Raw genomic sequence first — 20,367 nt, forward strand, 5'->3', positions numbered from 1 at the left:
TTAACAAAAACATTAAGTAACGATAATATGGATAATCATGTTTCTACCTATTTTTTCACCCTGGTCGACAATAAGGACAATGAAAGGGTTAAATCCATAAAACCTATCAATGTAGAATCTGTGCACAAGATATGCTCCGGTCAAGTAAGTACAAGCGGTTTTGTTTATTTATGTTTCCAAAATTACAATATAACAAAATTATTAAAATAAAGGATTTTGGTTATTTTTGTTACAACATGGTTTGTTATCTTACAGGTGGTGCTTAGTTTAGCAGTAGCAGTGAAAGAACTAGTCGAAAACTCGCTAGATGCTGGGGCCACAAATATAGACATACGATTTAAAAATCACGGAATAGATCTGATAGAGGTGGCTGACAATGGGTCTGGAGTTACAGAAGATAATTTTGCAGCGTTAAGTAAGTAATCTACTAGTTTATTCTCTATCAAATTAAGCAACAACTTGAATATTTACATGGTTTGTGTCTATTCTTTCAGCCTTAAAATACCATACTTCTAAACTAAACGAGTACTCAGACTTACTGGGAGTCTCCAGTTTCGGATTCAGAGGAGAGGCATTAAGTTCCTTATGTGCACTGGCTAACCTCACCATTGTCACCAGGCACAAAAGTTCTGATCATGGTATGTATATTTATATTGCATAAAAGTATATAATGCTTTATTTTTTTATAAAAGTAGTGTTCAATACTTTAAAACGAAACTGCATTACTGAAGGTCTTGAGTTTTGAAAATCAAAACAGTGAGCCAATAGTCTATTCTGTCATAGCCTATCTGTGTGTGTAGTAAAAAGAACTGAGATTAATTTCCTATAACCTTAGAGTGAAATGATTCATTTACTTTATGGTTTCAGCAACAAAGTTGGAGTATGATCATAAAGGAAATATTGTAAAGAAGACTCTTTGTTCTCGTCAAGTTGGAACCACAGTCAGTTTATCTAATTTATTTGCTTCACTACCAGTCAGACAGAAGGAGTTTCACAAGAATGCTAAAAGGGAATTCAATAAAATGACTCAGCTGCTATATGCATATTGTCTTATCTCATTAGGAGTAAAGTAAGCATCACTATTTGTAAATAATAATGTCATGCAGGGCCGGATTAAGGGTAGAGCGAGTGGAGCGGCCGCTCTAGGCGCCACATAGTAAGGGGGCGCCAAAATCGAGAATGTGGAAAAATGCATACAAAAAATTATACGTTGCGTGGGCGCGCACATATCACAAAATGGCGAGAGGAGTCGGAAATGAATCCACCTATTGAAAATCTAGATTTGTAATTCAGATTAAGTGGAAAGTTGCACCACATTGCCCTTCATAAGGGCGCTGTTGCTAGGGCGCCGTAAAAGGAGGATTCTAGCCCTTGACGAACCACGTTGTTGTGCGGCGAACGGCAAAGTTACGTCGCTATCCAAATGCAAAAAATTGAGTCTACCCGATAGTCCAAAGCGGAGTTTCTCATAAAGCCAAAGGCGCAAAACGTCTCAGAGAGGCGCAATTTTGTGAGTCACAGCAGATGGTGAGCGAATTTCAAAGCACTCAGATCACTTAGTGGCAAAATACCGAAATGGGCATCCCGACGGTGACGATCGAGTCCGCAGTTAATCTCTAAATTAACTCTTAGTATTATAAAAATAAAAGTGATGGCGAAATATAAGGCCTAAAAGTCGGGAACATAGGCGCCCTGTGAAGTCAAAATACCCCAAAATATGTCAAAGACCGCAGCTCTGCAGACGATAAAAGCTTGAAAGTTCGCGGATTTCCCGCTGACGGGTTGTCTTAATTAATCAAGTCAATAGGAAAAAAAATCGCGCTTACTATTTATAATTATCTTCTCTTTTAGTTAGGACAAATTCCGAATCTGCTTTCCAGACTTGTCCACTATAGTGCTCCGTTTTGTTTGTTATTTTATGTACATGATATACACGTTCAGCCATACGTAACTATACTAGGGTAGTTCAACCATTTGTCCCTTTCGCACTCTGTATGATGAAATCCATAAGTTCTGTATTGCGTTAATCTTCAAATTACGGCATTACTATGAAAAAATTTCGCGCTCGCTGCGCTCGCGATTTTTTTTCCTACGTAGTGAAATTTCTTCCCAAGGGCGCCGAAACTCAAACTCGCTCTATTACATTCTGTTAGGTACAGTCAGAAAAAAAAGTGGTTTACCACTTTTCGATCTTATGTGTTTAAAATAGAGTTGAAATGTGGTACACCACTGTCTTGGCTGACCGTACATATTAAAGATTTGCACATTTCTACCTTTCAGAATAACTTGTACTAACCAAACAAGTTCCAATTCTAAAAGTTCAGTGGTTGCCACACAGGGATCAGCTTCCTACAAGGACAACATAGCTTGTGTATTTGGAACAAAACAATTGCAATCCATCCTAGAAATCAAGCCTGAGCAGGTTTCAAATATTAAGGACAATATTTTCAAAGGACTTTCAGGAATGTTCAAGAGAGTGAAGAGAGTGTTGTACTTGAAGATGTTGAGATCAATCTGTCAGAAGAATCTAATGATGCTGATGAATCATGTATTGAGAGCTCACAAGAAGCTCTAACCTGCTCTCAAAAATCACAGGGCTATAAAAATGTAACTGACCCTGTAGAATTCACAGGCTTCATATCATCTTGTGCCCATGGTAGTGGTCGCTCAAGCACTGACAGACAGTTTTTCTATGTCAATTCAAGACCTTGTGAACCAACAAAAATTATGAAAGTTGTCAATGAAACTTACAGACAGTATAACCCACATCAGTACCCCTTTGTGTTTCTAAACATGACCTTAGATAGAATGTCTGTTGATGTAAATGTAACACCAGACAAAAGAAAACTGTTCCTCACTAAAGAGAAGATAATTTTGGATGTTATGAAAGCATCTTTATTAAAACTGTTTGAAGCCATACCAAGAACTTTAAAAATAGAACCAAATGCTAATCTTTATAGCCAAAAAACTGAAAATGTTAAACCTGAAACAGACCAGCCTAGAATTTTCAACTCCTTCATGCAACGTTTTTCTAAGAATCCTGTGGTAACTGTTCAGTCAGGAACTAGTAGCAAAGCAGAAACAAGACTAGTAGATTTAAAGAGAAAATCAACTACAATGTTGGATTTTATATCTTCCAAAACAAGCAAATTAAATGATGATGATTACATTGGCTCTGAACAAGCACAAGATGATTCTAAATCTGAGAGTATTCTAATAGAAGTACCCGATTCTGATAAGTCAGTAGAAGAACATAATGAAACTATGAAAAATGAAAATACCATTGATGATTCAGTAGAAACACTCAATGAAAGAAATAATACAGATCCTTCGAATGATAGTAATGAATTAAATCCTGATAACACAACAAAAAACATCATGTATTTAGAAGACTCTGATAATGTGCCAAATACACAAATTAGAAAATTAACTGATGTGATTGAAAAATCACACACGTATCATTGCAATAATAAAGACTTGACAAAAAAGAATAATGTTTCTTTGAATTTCGAACAAAAAGACAAGCAAAAGAAACCAAAAATTGTAGTTACAGATAAGGAAGACTTAGGTAAATGTAATAGAAAAACTGTGATTCTAAAAACATCTCTTGCTCATGTAAAAGCATTAGCAGAAATTAATAATAAGCAAAGTAATATGGTTGCACCAGAAAGAATAAAATTCAAAACTACTATTAACCCTGTTTTTAATAAGAAATGTGAAGAAGAACTTAGCAAAGAAATATCCCAAGATTCATTTAAAAAGATGATTGTTGTTGGTCAATTCAATTTAGGGTTCATAATCACTCAATTAGAAGATGATCTGTTCATTATTGATCAGCATGCAACTGATGAGATTTATAATTTTGAAACATTGCAGAAAACTACAGAGCTTACAAGTCAAAAACTAGTCATGTAAGTAGGGAATCTATTGTTTTTTCATTCTCTGTGATACACTGCGTAAAGCGGCTTCTAAGACTGGGGCCCATTTCTCGAAGCTACAAATGCTGCAATTTAGAAGTGGTAGTCAATGTCTAATATGACAAGTTGGGAAGAGAGTTGCGCTGCTTGCAACTTGTAACTTTCAGTTTTGAGAAATGGCCCCCTGGCATAGAGTTACCTATTTGTTCATATTCCACAATCTGTTTGGATATGTTACAATTTATTTTATGATATTCTGATGTTTTGTCCTTGTAATTGCAGACCGCAACAACTTGAACTAACCGGTGTGAACGAACAAATACTAATGGACAACTTGGAAATTTTCAAAAAGAATGGGTTCACGTTTGAAATAAATGAAAATGATCCTCCAACAAAAAGAGTTAAACTCTTGACTATTCCTATGTCAAAAAACTGGATATTTGGGAAAGAAGATATTGAAGAATTACTATTTATGCTAAGGGTTAGTATGGGAAACACCTATTTAAATTTGTGGAAAACATCGTGTGGAAACCGGATTAATAAGACCTAGACCCTTTGAGTTGGAAGGTCAGGTGGCAGTCGCTTTCGTAAAACTAGTGCCTACGCCAAATCTTGGGATTAGTTGTCAAAGCGGATCCCAGGCCCATATGATCCGTGGCGAATGCCGGGATAACGCAAGGAGGATGATGATAACTAATAATTTCGTCACTACTTTGAAAAAATCTCGTATCTCACACTGCTCCTCAAAGTTAAAACGCAGTAAGTCTGTATGCATTTCATACATACTACAATTTTCTTTTCATTAACAGAAGAAGATACAAGTTTTTTTCAAAGTAGTGACGATTTGTACCTTTATTGTCAAAAATGAAATGCATTGACGAAGAAAACGAAACCTTATGGCTGCGTGCTAAGGTTCATTCAGTATAGATGGTTCCGGAAAAACTCAAAACTGATTATGAAATATTGCTGTTTAAAGGTCTCATTGCTTCTACGTGTACTAAACAATAATGTACTATTTTATTCCCAAGGGAGTAAAGGATTTAGTTTTAATAAAAATTAATACACCCGTACAATACTTCAGGCAAAGGATGTTTCAATCAGCCAAGGATTTTTTTTTGCACAACTAAAATTTGATTATTAAGCTATAAAACAATATCATACGGTATGAAAAATGCATTTTATTTATGTTTTACAATTATTTTAGTGTATTTTACATTTATTTTGTAAATTTCACGCAGATAAATCGTTATAATTTTGCAATCTGGCAGGAAATTGTGACGGCCATCTCGATTTGCGCTTGATCGCGTTGCCAACGGGCAGCAACACCGGGGTTTTGCAGTTTTTTTCTCTGTGTTTTCCTCTCAAATGTGATAATAGTTATTTGTTATACAACACGCGCCATTCATTGAAGGTTTTGCCTTATGATTTTTTGTAACTCTGTGTTTTCCACTGCTTCAAATCTTTATTACTAGATTCACCTACTTTTATCAATTTTAAAGCAGTTAATTTGACTTTATTCAAAAATTACTTTACCCACTAGTGGATAAAATGCGTTTTTACCCGCTGGTATTGAAGGACAAAACACGTTTTTCCGAGCTAGTGAGGGGAAAAAAATATTGTGTGTAACTCAGGAGGTAAGGATTTTGTAAACTCGTGTCTATAACTCTCTCCAGCCTGCGGCTGTCGCGAGTTATTAACACTCGTCGACAAAATCCCCCTTACCTCCTTTGTTGCATAATATACTATATCTGTTTTTGATTATTGTTGTATATCTATAAACTTCTCTTTTACAGGAATCGTCATCAGAGTACTGTAGGCCAAGCAGAGTGAGAGCAATGTTTGCATCTCGAGCGTGCCGCAAATCAGTCATGATAGGCACAGCGCTGAGCAAAGCTGATATGAAAGTGCTTGTAGACCACATGACAGAAATTGACAACCCTTGGGTAAGTATCTCGACTTACGGGTGTCTAGCGCGAATCGGTATTCACAAATTGCGAACCAACATCTTTATTTGTCATAGATTCTAGAATTTCTAGATGGATGTCATTTGCACGCAGAATGCCCTGTGGCACAAAAAGCCGACAACCCAATTTCCCAACCCCAACCCAATCCCTTTACCGCATGAATTAAAAAAAAAGATTAAAACAGTTGTCCATAGAGTTCAATATCAGTAAAGGATGAGTAAAGGGTTATAAAAGTAGGATCAAAATGCCATAGCTAAAATTATATATACTTATTGCGAGGCTGTAGGTTACTGCTTAGTTTTCAAAATACTGAGCTTACTATGGTATTTAGTCGATTTATTTATTCTGGGTAATTTCAAACAGCAGACTATCTAGTTTTCGTATTAGCAAAAATGTACCTTTCTTTTGATCTGTCCTTGTTTTCATATTAGAAATTCAACTTTTCTTTGTTTCAGAACTGTCCTCATGGCAGACCTACCATACGCCACTTGGTGAATTTAGCTATGGTGCATAAAAGCTTATAGTTTTATATTTTATCAACAAATCATCATTAATCATGGCTGTTATTATGTAATATGTTAAAAAATAAATAGACGTTTTATGTTTTATACTTTTTTATTTATTTCTTGGTAAACGCTAATAGTTTTGAATATATTGAAGCCCGTGTGGGCGGTCGTGACGATGACGCCGGGGATCTGTTTGTGCCAATGTAACTCCTTGATGTCTGTCTGCCCTTGATGGATGAACAGCAGTTGTGGCGGCAGATTCTGAAAAATAATATGATCAATGTTAAACATCATAATAAGACGATTAATGGCCGTCCTAATAAGATTTGAAAGAGCATGTGTTAAAAATCTATGGCTATGATTTGGTGATTATACAATCAGGGTAGCAAAGTTGAAATTCCATTGACACACATATTGTTATTAAGCCAGCCCTGGCTAACGGTTCAGTCACGACATTGGTCTAAGCGCGACAGCGGTGAGCGGCGGCCATACATTGGAGCGAGACACAGCGATGGGACTTTTCATTCCCACGTATGGCTGCCGCGCACCGCTGTCGCGCTTAGACCATGTCGTGGCTGGGCCGTAACGCCAGTACGCTCGGTAGACCCAATAAAATTACCTTTAACTCTTCATCCACCACTTCTTCGTCGTCCCTCTCCACGGCGAGGTCCCACAGTGCCACCTGATTATCTTCGCCAGCTGATGCCAGCACGCTCGGCTCAGCCCAGTGCCATTCTACTGACGTCACCGGAGCTGTGTGGTGCTTGAACGTGCCGACTGGCGTCTTGTTCGTGAATTGCCGCAAGTCCCATATGTGGAGGAAGCCGTCGTCGCCACCTGTTAATAAACAGTAACAGTACAGTTCAGTAAACAAAGACATCATTTAGCCAATTATAGTGGCATCGATTGCAGATGTTTCTGCAAAAACTACAAAAACTGGTGATATTCCAATATGACTTCCCATTTGCCAGGTTTCATTTGATCTATATGGTGGAAAATTACGCCATGGTTGAGGTCTTGGTGACTCAAATGGCAGAATGCTGGAGTATCTCTAGAGGCAGTGAGTTCTGAACTTCTGACATGTGAACAGTCAAGTGTAAAAATATGGGTGTACACATCTTACTCAAAAATATGATCTATAGCATCTTAGTCTAGTGTAATAAGAGCGTAATACCATATTTATGAGACGATTATTTCGATAAGTATTTTTGCACTTGACTGAACTCTGGATCGATAATTTTCCACAATTAAATGCAAAAAAAATTTTTTTTTTAGGTTTTTTTATTAAAAGAAATATGTAAGTAATATTTACCACTAGCTATAAAAGGCTCCTTATTGTTCCATGATATGACATTGATATCATTCTCATGTGCATTTTCGGCCGTCAACATGCAGGCTTTGGTAGGCGCCGCTCTTGTGTCCCATATCCTGATTGTTTTGTCTACTGAACATGAAGCTAAAACGTTTCTGGAAAAATAGAAAAATATTATGTTTTCAACTCAAACCAGATTGATGAAGATGCTCGCACGTAAATGGACGATAGAGGTAGACTTCTTTTAACTACCACTCTTAAGTATAATATGGTCCTTATTAGCAATGGGCAACACCGACCAGGTCAAACGTCAAGTTAAAGCTGCATATTTCAATAATGTGTTTTAATTATTAAAAATGTAAAATATTAGGAATTACAGTGATAAATGGATGTACCACATCCTAATTAAAGTGTGAAAGTGTTATCATAAGTTTTCATGCAGCCTGTGAAGCCAAATATTGACGACAAAAGTACGACAACTGTCAACGGAGTAACGTTCAAGATTTAAAATTACACCGTATTTAGTGGTGTTTTTTGGAAGATATTTACAGACTACTAAGATGACAACACGTCGGGATGTGATAATGGCTAGAATGAAGCAACTACAGGAAGAACTTAAATTAGCTAATGAGTTCAACAAAAAGCTCCTTCAGGAACAGGAGGAGAGTGAGCAGGAGATTGAGCGTGTTGTAAGAACAAACACAAGCCTCAAAAATCAGCTAGCCAATCAAGATGTCGAGTATGAAGACCTACAAGGACAACGAGATGAACTCCAGGCAGTCGTAGAAAGGTTCCAGCATTGCCAAGAGATACATGAGCAGGCATTACAACGCATCCGGGACCTCGAGCAGCAACTGCAGGAGTCGGATTCAAAACGGTATTGCAAGTATTGCTCCGGGAACTCCGCTCCGGCTGAAAACAATTTAAGTATATTTGCTGAATTTAATAGCTTCGATTTAGATGTGGTTCATGACAGTGCACCGTGCTCCCCAATGAAGGACCATGTAGATTTAAAGGAGTCTGTGCACTTAGAGGGCGGCAGTGATCCCAGAGTGACATTGAAGGGGTCAAATAAAATTAAAAAATACTTAAAGTTAAGCAAATTTATAAAGAAATCAAAGCTTTTAGTTAAACGACAAAATTCTATGTTTAAGACAATACAGTCCAGATGTAACAGTGTCGCCTTAAGCGATGAACTTCTAAATTGTCAACACCGACTCGACCTGACAGCACAGGAGTTGAACAGTCGCTCCGATGAATTGTACAAATTAGAATCAAAACTGAAAGACCTGAATAATAGATATGAATTGACAAGTAAAGCATTACACGAGTACATATCTTTTATGAATAATGTTCTAGATCCATCGAGCGGGTACCCGGTGTGCATGGACTCGCCTGCGCCTGCTCGGCGGCGCCCCGCCGCGCCGCACTCGCCGGCGCTCCGTGCCGCGCTGGCGGCGCCGGGGTCGCCCGCGCTGCGTGCCTTGTTCGCGCCGCGCCCGAGCCCCGCGCCCGCGCCCGCGCCCGCTCCCGCGCCCTCTCCGCGCCGCGAGCCAGAGCCCGCCGTCCGCCGCCCTGTCCCGCCGAGCCCCGCCGTCGCCGCGCCGGCTCCGTCGCCGCCGAGCCTCCTGCGGCTGGCTCTCGAGCGGCTGACCGTCGAGCCTGAGCCTCGGCCGCCGGCCCCGTCGCCGGCGCGCGCGTCGAGCGCGGCGCCCGCCCCGGCGCCCGGCGCTCCGCGCGCGCGGAGCCGGGACCCTCCGCGGTCGACGGTCATCTATTCTGACGCAATCGGGGCCGGCCTCGGCGTGCTGCTGGGTGAATGTCTCCGGCAAAGTGTAACAAATGTGTGTTTGCGTGGTGCCTCCGTCGAATCGGTCGTGCGCCGCCTGGCGAGGGACAAGTTTGACAGTGGCACCACTCTGATTATACACCTCGGCGATAGTGTGGGTGTGAAGAGATCTCACGTGGGATCCCTCATACGCACGCTGTCCGACATTGAGCGACATGGAATTTATAAAATTATTTTATGCTCTTTTCCGTATTCCGACTCTGTTTCCCATGAGCACAACGTTAGAGTGTCGGAGTTAAATTCCATGTTGTACAATGCGACTTGTTATTGTTACGAAAGCGCTTACCATTTCATTGATCTGAACATTATGTATAAAAGAAATAATTACCGTTTTAGACTAAGAGATAATTATTTGAATGTACCACGGAATTGTAAAGTGACGACAGCAAAATTACTAGCTTACAACGTAGAACCGGGGTTTTTTGACATTTCGGCCAGTGGCAACGGTGCCGGCCGCGCGGCGAGCGCCGGCGCGTGCGCAGCCTCCCCGCGGGCCGCCCACAGCATTTAAACTGACGGCTGAGACAGCGGAGAGGCCCCGTGAGCTTAGGTTAGTTCACCAAAACCTACAGGGCTTCTCCAGCAAAGAGTTAGAGGTGGTTCTTTTCTTAGAATCACAAGATATTGATGTCATGTGCGTTACGGAGCACTGGCTCAATGAATATGAATTATTAGTATTTAATATCTGTAATTATGACATAATTAGCTCGTTCAGTAGAAAGTCCGCCATTCACGGGGGATCATTGATTATAGTAAAAAATAAATTTAAATGTAAAGAAAGAAATGACATAGTTAAACTTTCTACTGAGCGAACTATAGAAATATCATGTATAGAATTGGAGGATCACATTATAATGTGCGTCTACAGACCACCTTCGGCGGATTTTAGCGTTTTTGAGTCTGTGATGGAAGATGCGTTGAGACGAGTGTTTGTTAGCAGTAAGAAGATAATAATTTGTGGGGACTTTAATGTTAATATACTAGATCCCACGCATGGACACACAGTTAGATTCTTAAATCTTTTTCAGTCTTTTGACTTGTTTCCGCTTTTCCACGAGCCCACAAGAATTACAGCCAGTACGGCGACTTGTTTGGATAATATATTCTGTAATTGTGAAGTTGAAAAGAAAGATGTCTTTAGTTGTTTCAGCTCTGATCACTGTGGTCAGAAAGCTTATTTCCAAGTCAACATTGTAAAACAACAGCAAGCGATTACGTATAGGCCTATCACTGCTAGCCGAATGGATAAGTTTAGAGAATCTATTATATCGCAGGTACCTACGAGGTGCGGTCCAAAAGTTTCCGGCCTAACAAAGAAAGGGCTTACATATCTTTACAATTTTATTTTTATTTTTTAATATAGTCTTCCTCTGTCACAACGCACTTTTCAAATCTCTTTATAAGCTTCTCCATCACCTAATAAAAATAATAAAGATTTTTGTCCTCAAAATCGCCCTAAACCGCACGGGTCACTTCGTCAAACGAAGATTTTTTTTTCTACTTCAGTCTACCTTAAGTTTTTAGAACAAATAATAATCACTTGGGGTCACGTCTCGAATATAAGGTAGGTGCCGAATATTTTTGAAGACACATTTCGTCATAGCAACCTTGTAAAATGAAGCAGCGTGAACGGGGAAATTGTCGCGGAGATGCCCTTGTGCCTCTGCTAAGTTTTTAAAGACTATTCTGCATAATCTGCTATCGTAATTGGCCAAAAAATATTGCGTAGCATCTGCTATTTACCGTAGTCTACCTTTCTTTTATGTAAATCGTTAGAATTTCGTGACAACCCTAGAATACCGTAGCCTTTATCTTTTTTCGTGCATTTTGTGACAGAGGTTGTTCTAGGCGCCTTTTCACCATGACGTTGTCACTCCATTAATTTTCTTTTGTACAGAGTATCGTCTTACATAACCATGGTTTCATCTACAGTAGCAATTGCATTCAAAAAACTCGCTACGCGGTGTCTATGCTGGTCTCAAGTTTCATGAACTCACGGTTTTTCACTCATCTCGCTGTAAGCACGATAAAAGTTTGGGCACTAACCTAGCACTAAACACCGTAAAAAAACCTACAGCCAACAGACACCTAAAGAAACTATACACCAAAAAGTGGAATAAATGACGAACACAATGATATCCATACTTTTTTTAAACTCTTCCGCCATATTTGTCGGGCCGGAGACATTTGGACCGCACCTCGTACTTTGACAGGTATAAGCAAGCAAGATCCTGATACATTATACGGGGAACTGTCGAGTGTCATCCACGACGTCCACAAGAATATTTTTAAGACGAAGACTGTACAGCAAGGCCAATTGAAGTCAAAGTTTAGTGACTGGGCCACCGTCGGTATCCACAGAAGCAGGAAGAGATTGTATGACCTGTATGAAATGAGGAATTTTAACCATGATGAAAATTTTACTGAATATGTAAGGAGGTATTCAAAAGTGTTTAAGAAAGTTTGCGCCGCGGCTAAGTCTGCATTCTTAAGCAAGAAGGTCAGGTCGGCAGACAATAAAATAAAAGCTACCTGGAATATGATAAACGCTGAAACCGGGAAGACGAAACCCCGTGATGGCCATTACACACTAAAAGTTCAAGACCAAGTATTGTCTGCAGACGACGATGTTGCTGGCGCCTTTCAACACTTTTTCACCAACATAGCCACTGATACTACACGGAATTTAAACTCCTCTGTAGTTAAGGCAGGTCTCTACTTGGACAATTACAATGTTAAGAAATGCAGCATGGAATTATATTTCCAATTTACTGACCCCGAAGAGATTATTAAAACTTTCAAGTCCTTAAAAGTTAAAAACAGTGAGGACATTTGGGGGATATCTGTGAAAGTCGTGTATTCAATTATTGACGTCGTGGCACCTTATCTAGCCGATGTGTTTAACGCTTGTGTTAGGGAATGTGTGTTTCCCAATCTGATGAAGTATAGTAAGGTTATTCCTCTGTTTAAATCAGGCAGCAAGGATGACCTTGGAAATTTTAGACCAATTTCCATACTTCCCGTTCTCAGCAAAGTGTTTGAGAAAATTATATTGAACCAGTTGCTTCGACATTTTAACACGAATGGATTACTTCAGCATCAGCAATTTGGTTTTACACGAGGTCGTTCGACGACAGATGCTGCCTCTGTGCTAATCAAGCACATATACGATGCCTGGGAACTCTCGTTAGATGCTATCGGTATTTTCTGCGATCTCTCCAAAGCTTTCGATTGTGTGGAGCACGACACACTACTACACAAGCTGAAGCACTACGGTCTATCCTCTAAAGCTTTACAGCTTGTTAAATCTTACTTAAACGAAAGAACCCAGAAAGTGGTTGTAAATGGTACTGAATCTAACGGTACAACTGTAAAGCTTGGAGTACCACAGGGTTCTATTCTGGGACCTTTTCTTTTCCTTGTGTATATAAATGATTTGCCATGTCTTGTAAAGAACAAATGTGAGATAGTCTTATTTGCTGATGATACTTCACTAATTTTCAAAGTTGATAGGCAACTGAGTGACTATAGCCATGTGAATGAAACTTTGAAGGAGGTACTAGAATGGTTTACAGCAAATAACTTGCTCCTTAATGCCAAGAAGACGAAATGTGTTAAATTCTCTTTACCCAATGTAAGGAAGACAGATACTACCATCACGCTGAATGGCGAAAACCTGGACCTTGTCGAGAATACGCTCTTTCTTGGTCTTACTTTAGATTGCAATCTGCAATGGGGTCCTCATATATCTGCCCTAGCAAAAAGGTTGAGCTCTGCCGCGTATGCCGTAAGGAGAATTAGGCAATTAACTGATGTGGAGACAGCTCGCCTAGTTTATTTCAGTTACTTTCATAGTGTTATGTCTTACGGCATATTGGCCTGGGGAAAAGCAGCAGATATTCAAACCATCTTCGTTCTCCAGAAACGGGCAATACGATCTATCTACAACATGGCGTCACGTGACTCACTGAAGGAACGCTTTAAGGAGATAGACATCCTTACAGTAGCTTCACAATACATACTAGATGTGATAATGTATACTCATAAGAATATAGAGTCCTTTAAGAAACTGTCAGATATTCATAGTTATAATACACGGAACAAACATAAGCTAGCGGTTTCCAAGTTTCGTCTACAGAAAGTGAAGAAATCGTTCCTGGGAAACTGTGTAACATTTTATAATAAGGTACCCTTAGAGGCATGGGATCTGCCCTTTACTTCATTCAAGAAGTACATAAAAAGTGCACTTCTCAAAAAGGGGTACTACAAAATTGATGATTACCTGGGAGATACTACACCATGGCCGACTATCCAGGCTCAAAATCTGTCATAGTTTTGCTAGCAGTGTCCCGGGGAGACATTGTGTCATGCTTAAGGCGCTGTTGCTACTGGCTGTTTAAATTATTGATCCTTATTATTGTATAATTATAATTTGGTATATATATATATTGACTTGTTGAGTACATACTAGTTATGTATTCTGTAGAATTAGTTGGAGGTTGCTAGCTTAACAGTCTCTTGACGTGAAATTTGTATTTCATACGCATTTTTTTTTATTTCTAGTTCTTTTGACACTTGGAGAACCTTTACACCTCCAAATTTTTATTTTTTATTATATCCCATTAATTATAATTGACTGTGGGGACCTTTTACATCTCCCAAGACCTTGTTTTCAATTAAGTCAATTTAAACTATGTAACATACAAGCACGGAATGTTGTGTCTTACATCTAGGTATACCGTATTCACTTATTATTGGAATATTTAATACAGCCCGGACAGCTTGAACATGTCATGCTCGCTAAAAAGTCTTTGCTTACGGTGACGTCGTTGATCGGGTCGCCACCTTCCCGAATGAAGGTTGAGGGAGGCGATGGCTGAGATGCGCGCCATATTCGTGAACGGGTGCTGTTTGTGAAGACCGGTCTGTTTCAGCTAATAGGGGCTATGCTATTCTATGTAACATTAATTTTGAATGAGATTACGTTGAGGCACTCTGTTCGGTCCTTGTTTGTTTATTTTTCTTTCTGACTCTTGGAGACCATATACATCTCCAAGGAAAAAAGTAGATTAAGTATACATATATTTTTTTTTTCCTTTGCTTAAGACAACAAGAGTCTTTTACAACTCTAAAGTTATTTTAGTTATTCGGTTTTTTTCTTCATGTATAATTTTTTTAGATGTACTTTGACACTTAGAGACTCTATACATCTCTAACATCTCTTATTAATAATCATAATAGCTTTGTACTTTGTATAATTTCTTGTGTTAATATTTTTTTTTATGAATACTTTTGCTTATTAAATTGTATCTTGTTTTTTTTTAATGCATGTTAAATATAAGATGTAATGTTTTGAAAAGAAGTGGCCCGCCGAGTTTCTTGCCGGTCCCATAGTGGATACCCTCCTCCAACTGAGGGGGGACTGAAATCTTCTCGAGGCTGAGGCGTAGGGTTAGAGCCGGCGTAGTTTTATTTGACGTTCATAAGCGCATTGTAATATGCCTACTTGGAAAAATAAATATTTCATTTCATTTCATTTCATTTCATTTCATTTCATTTCATTTCTTTATATTTTTAAATTAAAGGAAAAATATATAATATCGCTCGCAGATGTTTCTGCATGATAAAAACAAACAAAACTATTTTATTTATTATTTTCGGCCCAAGGAAAGGAAGTATTAGAGTATAAGGCCTGTTTGTGGCTATTGGGTAAAAAAAGCTCTCTGAAGAATCAGCATAGCTAATGTAAGATGGTGGATAGACAAGAATTTGGAGTCCAAAAAATCCTATATCTGGGGCCCGTTTCTCGAAAGGTACAAGTCTTGTATTACAAGTGTGTTTCCATGACAACCCATACGATTTGACAGTTCGCGCACTTGTAATACAAGGCTTGTACCTTTCGAGAAACGGGCCCCTGGAATCTAGATGTTGTTGTTACCTTTCATTTGGTGACCACTGCAAGTCTTCAACAGAACTAGTGTGTCCCACCAGAGGTCTTTGATCTACATCCCATGTGCCTGCCTCATTTGGTTTCCAGATGTGAATGTCTCTTCTGCAATCTCCAGTAGCTAGGACCTAAAATCAAAATAATATTACTAAACAAACATACGCTGCTTTCCAAATTTCCATCACATAAAGGTCCCTAATGCTTCAAATGATATAAAGAACTTCCTAACAGAAATTCTGATAGAAAGGTCCTTATTGCACATGAAGCATTCTCTTGATTTCTATACTTCAAAATGGAATTGCATAATTTTGTATAAGTATCAGCATAATGATATGCCATCAATGTCACTCTATGGGTGACAAGGTCTTTGGTAGTGTAGACCTTTTGGCTTTTAAATGAGGCTCAAAAATGCTCAGTTAACAAAAAAAAATGAATGAAAAAAAAAATGAAAAATGATTTATTGGTTACACAGGTTGTACATAGAAACCAAACAAGAACCTTCTTTTAAGTAATATAAAATACTTGTGCCAGAAGGCTCCGCTCTTCCATTACTTTGTAGGGAAGTTAACCATTATTATTATTACATTTATTACTTTGAATCTTAAGCTTATACAGAATATAAGGTGATAAAGTAATGAATTAATTAGATAATTTAATATTTTGTGTAGGTAAATAACAACCATATGTTAATCCTAATCATTACTTGGTCAATGACAGTATCAAATTGCACAGATAAGACTTACCCCCATTTCAGTTGGACACCAATCTAGCCCAAAACCTTCTTGTTGATGTCCAGTGAATGAATACAGAGGCTTAACCGGGTTGTTCACAGTGTCTAGATTGTATCGCTCCAGCAGCGCAGGGTCGTCCACGGCTTGCAGTTGCTGTGTTATGTTCCAGATGTCTACTCTGCCTAGTTCTGACCAGCTTGCTGCTAGCACAGAGTTTTTGAAGTTTGATGTCTGAAATTAAAGATTAAATGAATTGCTTTGCTGGCCCATTGCTATTAACATCTGCTGGTTTGCTGTCCACAATTTTGCTAAGAGATTTTAAACATATTTTTTTATTGAGCTTATTATATTTCACAATAGAGCAAGGGAACAGAGCCGAGCAGAGAGAGAAAAGAGGTTGAGCTGGTCTAGCTTGAGTAGGGCTAACTGATATGTTTCTATCACACAAAATAGACACAATGGTTGTCAACTTGCGGAATATGGTCAAATGAAACTGACTAGCAAATAAGCAGAGGCTCTTAGTCCACAAGCATCCAATCTTTATTATTACTGCATAACACACAGTTTAAGACACAAAAATGCTTCATACCCTAATCCTATTGACACAGCCCTGGTGCTTGATGAAGGAGAAGGTCATCTGAGGCTTCTTCTCTTCATCCTCTTCATCATCCTCCTCATCGGACTCCTCATCTTCCTCGGCTTCCGGTTTGGATGTTGGGTGCAGGTTGGACATCTTTATTACTAGAATACTGAAAAAAAGAATTTTAGTTAATACCTTTAATGTGACCACTTGATTAGTAAAGAATGATAATTTGTGTTCATTATATTATACATCATTTATGTAGTACAGTCAAGTGCAAAAATACGTATCGATTTTATCCGCTCAAAAATATGTACCGAGACCTTATTCCGCCGACATAAAGTGCTATGGGACATATTTTTGATAAGTTGTACGCACCCATATTTTTACACTTGACTGTACATGTAAGTACCTAGTCATATCTTCCTACACTATTAATTTCTATAAACACACATATACACAATACACATCTATGTACAATTCCTAGAAGGGAATGCATCTCGGTAACTGACAGATTATTAATTAGTGATAGGGTGTTAAGATTTTTAAACTCTGACCTCCTTTATCCGTAAAAAGAACAAAATCGTTACGAATAACGTTTAATATAAAACGGACATAAATACTTACTTATTTAAATGGGCGCTAGAAGCCTGTGTGCCGGACACGAGATAGGCGGTCATTGGAAATTGTTCCCGGTTACTCCCCAGGTTATCGTTGACTATATCGAAGCTCAGACATGGCGCACCAGTCTGTGCCTGGTGCAGCATCACGTACGCCGACTGGTCGCACACTAGCTGCTCATCCTCCTTCAGAGGTTGACCCGGCAGGTAAGTTTTAGGTTCGTCACCCTCACCGCCTTCTTCGTCCATGCTTTCATCTTCACTCTCACTAGAGCTCGCTTCCATCTCTTCTTCGTTCATAGACATTTTAACTTTAATATGCTAAAAATTAGCAAAAATTGAACAAAACACGTGGTGTGCAATATTTTGGAATGGAACTTGATGTTCAAATGTCAGTGTCAAAATACCGTTCGGAAATGTTGACTAGCTGTGTTTTCCTTTATATAATTCAACTTTTTCAAGTCTTGAGTTTAATTTAGTAAATATGTGATGTATGGGTTGTTTCCACAGAATTATAATTAAACCAGAATGAGTAGTTAGGCCAAAAAGTGTGTCCACATGAGAGGTTAAAGTTGGGGCTGGTGTCCCTCTCGCACTTATTACCACTATCAAAATCATTTGAATGACGTCATCACTGTCATCATTTGGGGATACCAGTCAATATTCAAAGTTACTACCAAATCTACTAATACCCAATTAAAGGTTTTTAATAATTGCGCATTTTGTTGGTTTTATGGCTTCATAATAATGACTTACCAATTCGTTACAAGGTATTAATACCCTTGCCTCGATATAATACGAAAATAATTTAAGTAGTTTATAAACTTAGTTATCATACAGGTAAAAATACTACTACTATAGTAATTTTTTAACACTGGTCACACGTGCGAGAGGGACACCAGCCCCAACTTTGACCCTCTCATGTGGACACACTTTTGCTAGTCTGTCAAGAACGCCTTTATGCGCCGGTGATAAGGTTCAATTTAGTATGGCAAAAAAAGTTTGAGCTCAGTCCCTATTGTAGGTCGATGGTTGTTTCTTTTTAATTTTAAGCAAACTTTAAGTAAAAAAAAATTGGTTGTCTGTAAAGTCGGTTTACGGACGGTAGTTTAACGTGATAACGTCAAACATTACAGTAGTATAGACAGGGGCGGTCAGAGTATAGCAAAAGGGGCCCGATTCTGGGACTTTTTTCACGTTTTTTTATTTATTTATTTATTTATTAAAAATACACAAAAGTTAACAGTATTTCACCAAAGCACTTATGTGGTAATATAATTATGTACATGTTAAATTGACATAAATAAAAGCAAACACTCTTAAAAGTTAAACTATGGTTATTACATTAATCACCTAAGGAGTGTAGAGTCTATGAACCTTAAGAGTTTTCTGTAAAACACACCAACACTATCAGCAAATCATCGACCTACAATAGGGACTGAGCTCAAACTTTTTTTGCCATACTAAATTGAACCTTATCACCGGCGCATAAAGGCGTTCTTGACAGACTAGCAAAAGTGTGTCCACATGAGAGGGTCAAAGTTGGGGCTGGTGTCCCTCTCGCACGTGTGACCAGTGTTAAAAAATTACTATAGTAGTAGTATTTTTACCTGTATGATAACTAAGTTTATAAACTACTTAAATTATTTTCGTATTATATCGAGGCAAGGGTATTAATACCTTGTAACGAATTGGTAAGTCATTATTATGAAGCCATAAAACCAACAAAATGCGCAATTATTAAAAACCTTTAATTGGGTATTAGTAGATTTGGTAGTAACTTTGAATATTGACTGGTATCCCCAAATGATGACAGTGATGACGTCATTCAAATGATTTTGATAGTGGTAATAAGTGCGAGAGGGACACCAGCCCCAACTTTAACCTCTCATGTGGACACACTTTTTGGCCTAACTACTCATTCTGGTTTAATTATAATTCTGTGCAGCAAATATGTCAATATCGTCTGTCTCCAACATGATGCGGTTAAGAGCAGCTCGGGCTCGAGCGGTGCGCCGGCCGCCGCGAACAGGCGCCGCCGCCGCCGCGCCGGCACCGCGCCCGGCATGCCAACCACCACATTCGCTCTTTGCACTTGCAGCCCCATTCTCTCAAGCACAGATGCGTCATCTACTCTATGGTGAAACAGTTGGCGGTAATGCATAATATGCAGCAGTTTCCGTCTGGTTTCTAGAGTTTGAAGACCAACCATTCCTGTTACGAATAGAGATGGATACATATATGGGTAATATCCGTACAGTCGTTTGTAAATGTGCCTACAGAACTTCCTCTGCACTCTTTCTAGCATAGTGTTTTGTTCTTATTAGTATAAATTAAAGTTTTTTTTAAAACCTACTAATTTAGGAGTTAGAGTGGTGCAAAGTTGCAAAATTTTCCCGTAGCATTACTAAGGCGCCAGAGACAGAAAGCGATATCGACGGAGCCCCGCTTATTACAGAAACTGCACAGAATAGGAGCCTTCGGCCGTTTGAAGATACCTAACGAACCTAACCTATACCTATATAAAAGTCGTCATTTTGTATCCTAGACCGTTTGCGAGACACGCGTTAATTTTATTAAAGTGCTAGTGCCATTTACTAATCTTAGAACCCTAATATCTCAGTAAATATTAATGGAGAAAAAAAGTTTATATAACAAAACATCCTTATTTAAACGTGTTCTATATGATTTATCAATATTAACATAGGTTATATTGGTAAAAAAAATCATCGTAAATTTATTAAGTCTCTGGCGCCTTAGTAAATACTATGGGAAAATTCGCAACTTCGTACTGCTCTAACTCCTAAATAAGTAGGTTTTTCAAACAACTTCATTCTATAAAAGATGCTTATTTTAATGCAATCTTTCATGTTTTTAAATTACAAACACTCAAAAATAATAAACACGGGCGCGCCATCTGTCGCAGCTGTGGTGCTTTACT

General features: G+C 38.7%; 2 protein-coding genes across 2 annotated transcripts; one reads left to right on the forward strand and one right to left on the reverse strand.

The window, feature by feature from the left end:
• Positions 1-27: 27 nt before the first annotated feature.
• Positions 28-6,485, forward strand: LOC125232017 (mismatch repair endonuclease PMS2). Its single transcript, XM_048137626.1, is given in 9 exon segments — positions 28-144; positions 256-415; positions 495-638; positions 868-1,069; positions 2,281-2,471; positions 2,474-3,911; positions 4,200-4,398; positions 5,711-5,860; positions 6,337-6,485. Coding segments are annotated over 9 exon segments (2,670 nt in total). The 3' UTR covers positions 6,406-6,485.
• Positions 6,484-17,814, reverse strand: LOC125231753 (glutamate-rich WD repeat-containing protein 1). The gene is made up of 7 exons (XM_048137322.1): positions 17,434-17,814; positions 16,816-16,975; positions 16,239-16,457; positions 15,487-15,623; positions 7,700-7,854; positions 7,007-7,224; positions 6,484-6,648 (listed from the first exon to the last, which is right to left on the reverse strand). Exons 1-7 carry the CDS (start codon positions 17,730-17,732, stop codon positions 6,487-6,489), a joined length of 1,350 nt encoding a protein of 449 aa, XP_047993279.1. The 5' UTR covers positions 17,733-17,814; the 3' UTR covers positions 6,484-6,486.
• Positions 17,815-20,367: the final 2,553 nt, after the last annotated feature.

Source organism: Leguminivora glycinivorella, chromosome 12 (assembly GCF_023078275.1).
Source record: "Leguminivora glycinivorella isolate SPB_JAAS2020 chromosome 12, LegGlyc_1.1, whole genome shotgun sequence".
NCBI lineage: Eukaryota > Metazoa > Arthropoda > Insecta > Lepidoptera > Tortricidae > Leguminivora > Leguminivora glycinivorella.